Here is a 12526-nt window from a genome sequence, read left to right on the forward strand (position 1 = left end):
AGGGCTGGCAGCTCCGAGGGGGCACAGGCAGCGCCTCCGCCGGGAACGGGCACCCCAAGACGTTCCTCACCCCTCGAGGAGCTGAACCAAGGGGGAACCGAGCGGTTGTAGCTGGTTATAGAAGGATAAATAGGAAGAGAATCCAGACTTCCTGAAGTCCAGGCAGTGCTCCAACCCCAAAGAGCGTAATTAAATACTTAAAAATAACCACAAGCGAACCTCTTCTGCCTAGCTGCCTTCCTCGGCTCGTTACACCAAGATCCTTGCTGGCAGTTTGGGGCTGGGGGGGAGGGTGGGCGGTGCGAGCGCTCGGCGCCTTTTGCAGCCAGGCCGCCATTAGAAACAGGGAGAGGATTAGGGAGGAGGGCCTGTCTTCTTAAATAAAGAAATAAAGTTTAGAAAGCGTTAAGAATTACGTTAACCCTCTGCTAATTATTAATATTTACACCAATTAAAATTAGTTGACGTCGTCTGGAAGCAAACGGCCAGCTGCTATGCGAAGTAGGCCCAGAGGAAGATGCCGGCACACACACATAACAGCAAGTTGACGTTCAGGATGTGTTTCACAAGCGGTTTCTCCTCCAGGGAAGCCATGGGCAGCGGCTCGGGTTTAGCCGGCACCGCGTTCTCAGCGTTTTCCCGTTTGCGCTCCATCCCGCAGAGCCACAGAAGGATGGTCATCAGCTTGGAGCTCCCTTTGGCGTTGGTCGTACCTAAAAAGACAGTCCATAGTGAGATGTGAATCTTGCAGATCCCAGGGACGTGTCGGTGTGGTCCTGTGTAAAGGATTTTAATGCAAAAACGCATCAGCGTTGTTTAAATTAATACGCTAGCTACACTGAGGTGTAGGAAGCCCTTCAATTAGCATCTTTTGGGGGCTGTCGAACCAATTTCATTCTTCCCTGGAGCTCCGAGCTCGAGTTCTGCTGTTGCCAACATTTTAAGGAATGGTAACAGTAGACCAAACCTAAAAGCTCGGCTGTAGCTACTCAGTGCCCATCATCTTCCTCTCGCAAGTGCGTGCTCTAGTCCATTTAGGGTTTCTCCACGCCACACACGTGTCAGTGGAATTTTCCCAGCTCGGATGTGGGTTAGGGCACACACGACTAAACACCAGGAAGACAGCGCTCATGCACAACGAACGTGAGACTTCCCAGCAGCTGGGAGAGCTGCCCCGTAACTCATTAACTTACTGATCTTTTTGACAGTTTTTTATAGGTCAGAGGAGTACGCAGCGAAAGCTGCAAAGTTACATAAACAGTGTCCCAAGCCTGGCAAAAACAAGTGAGGATAATCATTGCTGGAAAATGCAGAATGAGTTGCTACGCATGTTTGTACCTAATACCGACAAGTACAAGTTTTAAAAAATGTAAATCCTCCTTCACTGATCTGTCAAGAACTCCGCCCAGGGCTCTGGGTTCTCCCTGCTGCTAGAGTCGATCAGAAAACATCACTGAAAAACAGAAATGGAATTTCATGAAAGTAATTGTGGTTTTCCTCCACCCTCCCCCTTTTCAACCAGTTCTCCGTGCGGCAGGTGCGAGCAGCACCAAGTGCTCGTGCAGGGTAACGGGCTTTCTGTATCCCATCCAGCTCCTTGATTTCAAGCATACGCAATGCCATCAGGCGATGGAAAAGCAGCTAAACTTTTGCTTAGGTAAAACCATCAGGTAAAAACCTCCTCACGTGCCCTGAAGTTACAGAAATCCGGAGGAAGTAGCTCTAAGGTTTCTTGTCTTCAAAGCCTTTACATAATGCCTAGGGTTGCTAAGTGTAGGAATTACTGAATACGATGGTGGAGCACTTACATTTATTATCATCTGAACTATTTTCAGAAGCAATGCTTATATCAATCTGGAGAGCTGGACGCTCAGCTTCACACGCTCCTTTTGCAGCATCGGGGCAAGGGCTGACTGCTAGGTCTTTCTTGACTGGTTGATCCCCACGTGTGAACCAGGTAAGCCGACTTATCTGATGGCAAAAAAAGTTAAAGAAAACTGCTTTCACGGTCTTTTAAAGGACTGCCTGAGCAGTAGAGCAGCCTGCAGAGAGAACACGTAGAGGGGCCCAAATCTGTTCCCCTGCTCTGTCGGAGCGGGTGAACAGCCAAGTGCTCGGCTGGCAGCTACAGAAGCGATGGCCACCACCGGCGGTTTGGGTTGAGTTTTGCCTGTTTGTGCAGCTTTGATCACTGGAGGATGGCATTCTTCACTCCCTGTTACCGAGGAGGAGACATTTCTGCACGGGACCATCACTGGATGCAGACTGAGAGCAGGTCAGTGAAAGGAGCAAAAAGAATGGAAATTGTGGCCAGGGAGGAAGGATTCAAAGAACTGGGTTTGCCGAGAGAAGAGAAGACAGGTGGGAGATAGGATAATTTTCTTCAAATACGTAAAAGGCTCATAAAAGAGGAATGTTCACAGTATCAGTGACAGGGTGGGCAGGAAGGGATGAGCACAACATGAAGCTGGAAAGATTCGGATTGCAGATGAGGAAAAACTGCTCCTGGGAGGGCAGGTGAGCTCTCGAATTGATCACACACCTCCCCGGGCGTTCTCCCTCTCTGGGAACTTCTGGGAGGAAGTTCAGCGGGTCTTTCAGAAATATGTCAGGTTTAGTCCTGTCTTGAAACAAGAGGATGCGTTGGCTGTGTGGTTTCTGAAAGTCCCTCTGGCCCTCCTTTCTGGGGTTAGTGTTTTGCTGTAGCCTCGATGTATCTACTGAAAATAGTCAAACTGACACAAACCTGTTCCAGAGGAAGTGTGCTCTCTGCCCTTGATTTCTCTTTTCTGCGAGTAAAAATGGTTCCTCACTAAGTTAGTAAGAGAGTTGGTAAAGATGACCCAGAAGCTGGAACTTCTTGGAAAATAGAGGGAAAAAGCTAATTTGTCATGGATTAAACACACATGTTTGAATTTAAGAACAGCCCTTGATGACCAGTTTCCCGGGTGGGACTCTGCATTTATGGGACCAAAATCTTAAATGGCAACAGGGCGCTGGAGCAGAGGAGGGGTTGCCGCTACAGGTTATTGCAAGCGTGATCGTAAATACAGAGAGAATGAAAGGAAACTTCCGTTTCCAGATTATTTCTCCCCACGTTATTCCCATTCGCGTATTGCGGGGCATCCTGGAAACTGTTTACGAATAACAAAAGCAACCCGAAGGGGTGACGCACCATTTCTTGCGAGGGGGGTTCCGTGAGCAGGCTCACAACCAGCACGGTGAGCGTGGTGATCACGGCCAGCACCATGGAGAAGTAGAGATAGTGCATGTACTTCACGACGCCCGGGCGGAGGTCGGTCTCACCGCACTGGGGCTCTGGGTAGATGAAATCCAGCACCAGACGAATGGCGCCCAGCACCAGGCCCGTCACCAGCCCCCAGAACGCGCCCTGTGAAAGGAAAGGAGGTTCTGTGCTGGAGCATGAAGCATGAGTCCACCCAGGATCCAGGATCTCAGACTGCAAGCAAGGAGGAAGCCTGTTTGGGAGGGGTTTGGGGGATTTTTTTTTTGGTAGCCTTCTTTTTCTCCCTTTTCTGCTCTTATTATCTAGGTCTGCCAGTGCTGTTAGAATAGCCTGGTACCTCACTGTCATCAGTTTTGGTAGGGGAAGGAAGGATAACATCTTAGGCTAGAATACTTTGAGGAGTGATATTTATGTCCTTACAGTCGCCTTCACCCTGGGGGGCTGACAGCTGCTCTCCACCTAACCAAAGCCTGGTTTGGGAAGGCTTTACCCTTTATGCAGCACCAGTCTTTGTGGAGAAACTCCTGATGCCATCTGGTCTGGCTCCTTCACTCTCTGCAGCTCCCCTCCCCAAAGCCGATAATACAAGTCCATGTAATAAAGTCGTTACCTTTTCATTTGCTCTTTTCCAGAAGCAGCCCAGTATAAACACCATTGCCACGGGGGGCTGCAGGTAGGAGCTGATCGACTGGATGTAAATAAAGAGCTGCCCTCCCTGGCCAGCCTGTACCAGTGGGATCCACAGGACGGAGACCACAGTGAGCAGCAGCACAAAGACCCTGTGCAAGAAAAAGATGTGATTTCTGTTAGCTCAGGCCATTCTTTTCCATTTGCTCAGCTTGCAAGACTCTGACTGAGATCTCAAAAACTGATCTCTCATGAACTGTAAGGCCTCTGCTCTCGTCCTCTACCAGATGGATGCAATGTGACGTTACAACATCTGTAGCAGGCTGCGAGGCGTGCCCAGATGTGTCCGTAACGCTCAGGCTCTGATAGAATGTGCCCATCCTAGTTCTCCGTACCTGCCAACGATCATGAGTTCCCACTCGGAGCAACGAGGACGGAAGTGTTTCCAGAGGTCCATGGTGAAAATGGTGCTGGCACTATTAAAGATGGAAGTCAGGGAGGACATGAGAGCTGCTATCATCACTGACATCATCAGGCCCCTGAGTCCTGGAAACAGAAGGAGAAGTACAGCCGCCCTGAGGAATCCCCAACAACCCTGCTGTAGGATGCCCTTGAATTCTTCTTCGAACTAGAACAGACTCTAAAAAATTGTTTTAGCCCCGATTTTTAGATGGCAGAGATAGGGAGGTGTTAATAGTTGATTCCCAGTGTTAAGCATCTGCACTTTAATTCTCTTCCAAATTTGACTGAATTAAACCTCTGGATACTGGATCATCACCCATCCCTCCCATTGCATACTGTCCCTTGCCACTGTCTCAACAAGCCCAGTATAAACCCCACTGATAGGACACTTGCAGGGTGTTTTCCTTTCTGAACTTCTCTCACAAACACCTTTTGGCTGGTGCATACCATGCCCATCGGTGCCGGCACCACGGCCGAGCTCCTTACCTACAGGCAGAAGTTCTATGACCAGCTTAGGATAAGCAATATCGGAACATCCAGACGGGTTGCCACAAATGTTTCGGCAAATTTCCGCATCCGCACAAGCCACAAGATCTAAAATAAGCAAGGGTGAGTGAGAGGCGGTATTCCATAGCCACAATAAATCAGTATCTCTAAACAAGTTAGTCTGCTGAACGTTGTGAACTGCTTTCTGAGCGAGACACAGGGAAGCTTGGAAGGTTTCCAGCAAGCGACAGAGGGCTCGCTCAGCACAGTGAGAAGCAGCAGTGTTGGGCTTCCCTGTTTTCCCTTTATTTTCTTACGGGAGGGGAGAAGGAGGGGCTCAGGTAACTGGAAGAAAATTTCTTCGTGCGTTGGGCACTCGATGCGCTGCAACCTTTCACCAGTAAAGGCTGCTTGGCTCCACAGAGGAGGCACAACCAGGAGGGACAGAGGGGACAGATCTCTCCTTCAGCACTTACCTGGGAAGAGAATCCGGCTGATCATGCCCGGCATTACCATCATGAAGAGAGGCAAAATTTTCAAGTAGGATGTCATCAAGGAGCCTCCTTTGGCATGAGAGAGGTTTTTAGCAGCAAGGGACCTCTGAACAATGACCTGAAAATGAAGAAATGTGTTCGCTCCGCTGTCAGCAGAGAGGAGCTTGCTGCAGGTGACGCGATACCGATTGCGCTCGTGTGTGTGCTTTGTCCTCTAAACTATGAAAAATCTAAGAAGGACGATCACCGAGCTTGGCTGTAGCTTTGGAATTCTTGCTGCAGATCCCGAGTACCTTACAGAAACGCCGACCTGAAAGGAACTACCTGTGTCATCAAATCTGAGCCTTGCTTCTGCACTATGCCACGCTGCACCACCTGCCCCTTAGCTAATCATAGTCAGGCTTAGGATTTTCTTTTCTTCTCCTTTTGTTGGGGACTTCCCTGACCCGGTGGCTAAGCCTGGCTAGGTCAGCAGCCCTCCTGTCAAAGCAGGACAGAGTCTGAAAAGAGCAAAGTTAAATAAAAGAGTGCTGCAGGGACATCAGGGAGTTGCTGAGGGTTTCAGTCTTACTGGCTCTGATGTTGTCACTAGGAGGGGTGGTAGTCAGACCCCTGGAAAGTTGAAAGAGTGAATTTACAGGTGGTTCACAAGAAATGAAAGGCTGAAGTTAAAAAATCTTTCTAGACTGGAATTAACTCATCACACATTCTACCCCTTTTTACATTGAAATGATCTCAAGATTTGGTGGTGTGCATCAAATTTAGCATATTTAGGATTGAAACGATCAGATTTTACTAAATTCCCGTGAGAAATAGTGAACCAGAAGTTGCAAACCCTAGATCTGTAATCAGATTCAGCCAGCCACTAGCGTGTTCTTGAAACCCAACAAAGAACTAAGCAGGGACCCACCTGATCTGTGCACCAGTACCACAGGGACGGGATGGTCATTCCCACCAAAACTCCTGGCCAGGGAAGGTCAGAGTTAACGGCGTCTCGGAAAATGTGAAAAGCGTCTTCTCTTGGCAGGCCACAGCTACTGTTTTCCTTGCGGGTGCTGGGAATGGCATCAAAGTATTTTGTCTGCAAACCTTCAAGGCCACCGACTTCAAGAAAGCCTGAAATAGGGCATGAGAAGCGGTTATCGCATCTTCCTAGGTCAGGACTCTGATTTTCAGTCTCTGGTTTGCTGTGGGTGATTGTCCATGAGTATGCTTTAAAAAAATCAGAAGCTTGACTCCAGCATTGGGCTGGGGCAGAGCTAAAACTGCCAGCTGGAGAAGGTGCTGTTATCCTGCTTCAGAATGCATTTCTTTAGAGATTTTTCAGGGAGTGCTTGTGCATTTTGACCCCGTGAAGAACTACTGTAAGGTTATTTGCATGAGCATGTATTCTAGCAGGAGAATATAAAGAAAGCAGTTCCCAGAACATCAGCTGATGGGATGACCCAGCTTGTTTGTAGGACTTGGCTAAAGCTTCTGTCGTAGTTTTAGGAATGAAACCCCAGGGAAACACTCACTGAAGACCATGAGAGTCACAGCCCCGATCAGCATGATGAGGGTTTGCAGAGCGTCCGTGTAGATCACGGCTGCCAGGCCACCTGGGAGAGCAGAGAAGGGGCAAAATGTGGGAAACCAGGTTGGTTCTGCTGTAGCATCTCACACCTTGCAGGAGGTTTCGAGGAGCAGCGTGAGCCGAGCCCCGTGCCCGGCAGGCTGGCGTGCTCTGGCTGTCTTGGGGGCAGTTTGGCCAATTCCTGTGCGTGACACTTGGGCTGAAATTTCCCATGTTTTGAATCATAATGAGTCACCATTTTGTCACTAAAAAGCCAAAGTCCAGTATAAGCACTTCTACGGGAAATAGATGGAAAAACTCCAAAACTAAAGGCCAAGCTGAATAAGGAGAAGAAGGGAAAAAAAAAAAACCAAAGAGGAGCTGGGGGGGATCTTGATGAGCAACATCAGTCGGGGTGAGCACTGGGAAAGGAGCAACCTTTGTTTGGGATTTGCTGCTTACTCCGTGCATGGCTTTTTTCCATTTGGCCACTGGTAGGCCCTGAAAGGGCATCCAAGATTGACAATGCTTTCCGCATTACACGGCTCATTGTTATGTAAATCACTCATACCTCCAAAAAGCCCGGAGGAAAAAAATGTAACAATGTGCAAATGCCTCGAGTGCCTCTTCGCCTTAAAGCAGAACCAACCCGCAGCCACAGCTGATGTGGCCTCCTAAGGGTCATTTACTCTTAAATCTTAAAGTCATTTACTCTTATCTTACTGATAACTTTTTCTTAATGGGCAAGTTATCAGTTGGGTTTTTTTCCTCCTCCTTTATCTATACTCATGGTAAAAAGAGATTGTGTGGGAAATGCAGGACTCTGATCGGAGCACACGGGCATTGCGCGAGGACGCTCGGCTCACCAGGAGGGATCTGCGGTATCACCCGACGCTCGGCTCCCTACCTGCCACCGTGTACACGGCCGTGACTGCCAGCAAGCCTACCACAGCGATGTAGAGGTCCCAGTGCAAGGCTTGCTGAATGAAAAGGGCCCCAGCATACATATCCACCTAGAGAAAAGGGAGAGGTGCCACAGTTGCAGCGATGGTGTTTCTGACCCCTTTAGTGGGACCAGTCTGGTTTGTGACCGGTGGTGAGTCCCCAGCTCCTCGCATGGCACATCCCTCTGCAGCTCCAGCTCCTGCCTATGTTGGGACCAGGCTCAATTCAGCGTTTAGGTGGTTTATTTCTGGTCCCAGGGGTGGCCGGGAGGATGGAGCTGTCCCAGGAGAGGGGGAGCACGCACAGCTCTCTATAAAAAAAAGCATCTGGGTGTGGTGAGCTCATCTCTTCCCCGGAACACGAGAGAGCTGGATGGGGAGAGCTGTGCCGGCCAGGGAACCAGGGCATCCAGAGGTGCAAACCTCCCCTCAGCCTCCCGCCAGCCCCAGCAGTGTGAATTCCTCCCTGCTGACATGGTGACAGCGGGAGAATAGGAAAAGGGTCCTCAGGGCTGGGACGGAGCCCTGGCCAACTCGCTGTGCCGCTAGTGAAAATGCTGCATTTTGGGAGAGCTTTAGGAGAGGCAGAGTGCAGAGCACAGAGCGACAGAGATGTAAAAGCATCCTGAACACAGGAATTGTATTATCAGAGATTTCCATCACATGGTTAGTTTTTTCCTGGAGGCGAACGCGAGCCCAGCCCCTTGGTGCCACCTAAACACCGTGACTAGCGTCCGTTTCGGCAGGCGTGTGCCAGACCCCCTGTCTCACTTTGGCTCCGAAAATACAGGAAAAACACCGGCGAGGGCTCGTCCGATTCCACCGAACCATGCGCTGCCGCACGGTTAATGACCAGCCAGCGAGGCGTTGCGCAAGGCCCAATGCAGTTAGTTATTCCAGGCACTACATCAAACAGGCGCAATAAATCCCTCACCTCTTTTCACCTAAGTGCATACCAACTGCTGCGGTCTCAGTCACCCTGCACAGGACAGCGTTTGGTGTCGGCGCAGGTGATAAACACGCAGAGGGGAGATACTGGGGAAGCTGCCAGGGTTGCAATATCTAACAGCAAGTGCATCCGCACTCGCAACTCGACTTTTCAGTGAACTGTTGCGCAGGACGTTGACTCCCAGCTCTCTCTCCTACTGTAGCAAGCATTCAGATGCTTGATGAGGGAAAGGAAAATAAAAGAAGTTGCTCTTTTTGTGTGAGTTCTCCTCAAAACAGCTATAGTCTCTCTTCCTCAGGTATTTTGATAGTACACCCTTTCCCGTTAGTACAGGGAAGGGCCAGTAGTTGCATTTCTCAGCCTCACTGACCAGCCCACGTTTCCAAATTCAATCCATTTCCGTGTTTTTCCTACTTACTGATATTTTGGTGAAGATATAGATGAACAAGTAGAGAATCGCCAGGAATATCTGGATTCTTTTGCCTCCGAAACGTTTCCGCAAGTACTCTGGCATGGTGGTAACCTGCGCGAGAGACGCACCGTCAGAGGAGGCGGCACGCGGGCTCACCCCCGACCCGAGCCCTCGGTGCTGTTCCCGGGCAGCAGCTCTCCCCGTGTTTCACCCAGGCCACTGGAGCCCTGGGGTGCACCATGGCTCATGCCTTGTCTTCTGGAAGAAGCAGAGGTGCAGCAGGAGCTGGCGAAGCCCACGAGCCAAACGGGTGATTTAAATACCAGCAAATCATCAATGGACACAACATCCCATCTACTTACACCGGCTGCTATGTAAATTGGAAGGAATAGCCAGGCCAGCACCAAAACAGCAAACATCCCCTGCGAAGCAAATGGAAAGGAAGGTCAGAGACACTGGACAAGGCTGCGACCAGGTGGATCAGTGGGGGAACAGGGACCTCAGGCCTCAAAGATCCAGCAGCTGATGGTGACTTCTAGCAGGAATCTGAGCCTTTGGAGATGCCAGATCTGCACCCCTGTGTGGAGACTCTGTGGACTTGCCCTGGCCAGCATGGGGACAGCTACCGAGCAGCCGTGCCACACTCACGTTCCACTCGTAGGCTGTCGCAGCAATTCCCGAGGCAGCTCCCGACCCAGCGAGGCCGATGAAGTGGCCGCTTCCAACATTGCTGGCAAAGAGGGATGCGCCCACCTGGAGAAAGAGGAAATCAGATCTGTCCCTGGCACAAGGCATCGTTCTCAGCCTGGTAAGAACATAGTTTCCCCGCTCATGACTACGGAGGGCATTAAATCCTTGTCACCCACTGCCACCTTCTTTTTCCTACATGTTCAGTGGCTCTGGCACCTCTCTGCAGCTTCTTTCCTCCTCCACCGCCTATCGCTCATGTGTGGGCGTGTTTAGGACCATCCTAACCAGTCTCTTGCGGGGGAGCAGGGCCGAAGTTGGAGGTAGCAAGTAGAAATGTCAGGTCCCCGGGTTCTTACATCAGCACGTACTGTCTCACCAGCCCAGCCCCAGTGAAATACCCCGTCTAGCAGAGTCCTTCCACATAAAGCTGCGTCCACGACCAGGACCACCCAGTGAATTCAGTTAATCTCCAGATCAAAGCGCGCAGAACCAGACAGGCTTTGCAAGCCGGCGGGCTGGCTCCCACGGGCGCAGGGCTGTGGCAGGTGTCCAGCAGCAGCTCCGCTTCCCCACCCTCAAATGCAGGAAAAATCCCCACTGTTGTAACTAGGTCTTTGCAAAACATGGAAGGCTTTGCTTTGGGTTTGGGGTGTTTTTTCTGCTTGGAGAAGTAAGTTCTGCTGGGACAGAAGCTCCTTTCAGTTTTGCTGTAGCCTAGGAGCACAAGCAGCGTAACGGTAAAGATACTCACAGGCCACCAAACCATCTGTCCTCCAGCCAGGAAGTAGCCTTTCACAGTGCTGCGCTGCGTCTTCCACATGGACTGGGAAAGCAGAAAAGCAGAACATGGATTTCAGCAACTGCCTCAGTTCCTCCTGAGAGCATCACCAAGTGATTTCCCCAGCAGGAGACTCTGCTCCCATCGGATGGGAATGAAGAGATTCTTGAAGGACCTGCAGCTGCTACTGAGAAATCCTGGGGGACGAGAGAGCAGCGGGCGAGGGAGGGCACCCACCAATGCTGTAAGCCGTCCCAAAGCTTTCTATCATGTCAGCATCCTGATTAAATGTTTTCTGTGGAAAGCAAACTAAGTCACTCCAGATCTGTGAGGAAGGCAAGGAATTTTGGACACGAACTGCGCACACCTCTGGTTCCTAGGTGCAGCCAGGAGAAGTGCTCGGCATTGCACCGATTACTCATTGATTCCCCTTCTTCAGAGCTTCCAGATAGTTTCGTGCAACACCATGAGAGTTATGCACCACGTCTGAAGAGAGCAGCTATTCATCTCTGCCTTATGACAGCCAGATTGTGTTTCTGCTATTACAAAAGCCATGCCAAAAGGATGTCCTTCTGCCTTAATTATACATAAACAGTATTTTTAATTTACGGAACCTGCTGTCGAGACCACTGCAGACAAGCACGGGTGATTTATAGGACAGCGATTCCTTCCTGGATGAACAAAACATTATTATTAGCAATACTTTGTACTTAGACGACCTCTTCCTTACAAGGGTTCTCAAAACTTTGGCAAACACTAGAGTTGAACAGCTCTTCTCTGGAGCAGTGAGGACACTTCTCCAGGCTGAAGTGAGGAAAAGGATCTGTAAACTCGATCCTTCCGCTTGTTTGCTTGAATCCAGTGAAGTGCAGCCTGATTCGAGCCAAAGTAAACTAATCTGAGGCCAAAACAGCCACGTTTTTCAGTATAGCAGGGCACATACAAAAGCTTTTAACACTATCTGCTTACCCACAGCCCAACCACGAGGACAAATACGAAGTACAGCACGAGCACAGCGATGTCTGTGGGCTCCAGCATCTTCTGGGGAAACACATCCCACGGGGGGGTCACAGAGGATGCAGTGCTGTGGGTCGTCTCCATGGCTTCTTGCGCAGGTCAGGTGCTGCTTTGTCTTGGTGCATATATCTGTTAAAAAATGGGTTGCATGGTTAGGAGAGGACGTGGCAGCGCTGCGAAGGCTTTGGCCGTGTCTTGAGTAAATCAGAGGTAATGAGCTCTGTGGCTCTGGCTGCGGCGCTGCTCATGCTGGAGCTGTGGAGAAGGCTCTTGTCTCTGGCATTTGCCATCATCCGTGACGCCCTTTGCCGTGATGGGAAGATGCTGCCAGCGGGCAGGCCAGCCGTGCCTCGGGTGAATTTCCTTTGCAGCAGATAATCTTCTAACTGGCAGAGAAATGAGCACGTTAGCGCGGAGGTGGAAGTAGCTGGAACAGCCGGAGGAGAGGACCGGGATGTGGCACAGCCCGTGGCTCCCAGTGCCGGACGGGCTGCGATGAGGAGCTGCTGCCAGAACCCCGTGATGAGCCACCGGGATGTGGACCCATGAGCAGCAGCCGTGGCGTTTTCCTCCCTTAGCCACAGCAAGAGCTCAAGCCTGGGTGCGGAGAGTGCTCGGCTCTCGTCCGGAGTCAGGCTGCCTTCCCGGCGAGCGGGTGCTGCCCTCTCCACTCCCTTACCAGGCGCGGAGGCTGGCAGCGTGTCTGGAGCGCCTGCGGTGCCAGGCTGCTGCCCTTTGGCAGAGCGGGTGGGATAAAGTCCATGTGAGGAGGTTGGTTGGGTGTTTGAATTAATGGATTAATTAATTAATGCAGTTCCTCCTCATTTCCTCCTCCTCCCCTCACCCAGGGTGAGCGGCAGGCCCCGGG

General features: G+C 50.8%; 1 protein-coding gene across 1 annotated transcript in view; it reads right to left on the reverse strand.

Moving 5' to 3' along the window:
* Positions 1 to 492: 492 nt before the first annotated feature.
* Positions 493 to 12526, reverse strand: part of SLC5A11 (solute carrier family 5 (sodium/inositol cotransporter), member 11) — a 14200-nt gene continuing 2166 nt past the window's right edge. The window contains exons 2-16 of the mRNA XM_009869879.1: positions 11611 to 11787; positions 10615 to 10686; positions 9822 to 9926; positions 9536 to 9595; positions 9180 to 9284; positions 7776 to 7881; positions 6834 to 6914; positions 6227 to 6432; positions 5299 to 5434; positions 4823 to 4930; positions 4270 to 4420; positions 3858 to 4026; positions 3176 to 3391; positions 1809 to 1971; positions 493 to 713 (exon numbers count right to left, since the gene is read on the reverse strand). Coding sequence (XP_009868181.1) covers positions 493 to 713; positions 1809 to 1971; positions 3176 to 3391; positions 3858 to 4026; positions 4270 to 4420; positions 4823 to 4930; positions 5299 to 5434; positions 6227 to 6432; positions 6834 to 6914; positions 7776 to 7881; positions 9180 to 9284; positions 9536 to 9595; positions 9822 to 9926; positions 10615 to 10686; positions 11611 to 11742 — 2031 coding nt within the window. The 5' untranslated portion in view covers positions 11743 to 11787. The remainder of the gene's footprint in view (positions 714 to 1808; positions 1972 to 3175; positions 3392 to 3857; positions 4027 to 4269; positions 4421 to 4822; positions 4931 to 5298; positions 5435 to 6226; positions 6433 to 6833; positions 6915 to 7775; positions 7882 to 9179; positions 9285 to 9535; positions 9596 to 9821; positions 9927 to 10614; positions 10687 to 11610; positions 11788 to 12526) is intronic.

Source organism: Apaloderma vittatum, unplaced genomic scaffold (assembly GCF_000703405.1).
Source record: "Apaloderma vittatum isolate BGI_N311 unplaced genomic scaffold, ASM70340v1 scaffold2355, whole genome shotgun sequence".
Classification (NCBI taxonomy): Eukaryota; Metazoa; Chordata; class Aves; order Trogoniformes; family Trogonidae; genus Apaloderma; species Apaloderma vittatum.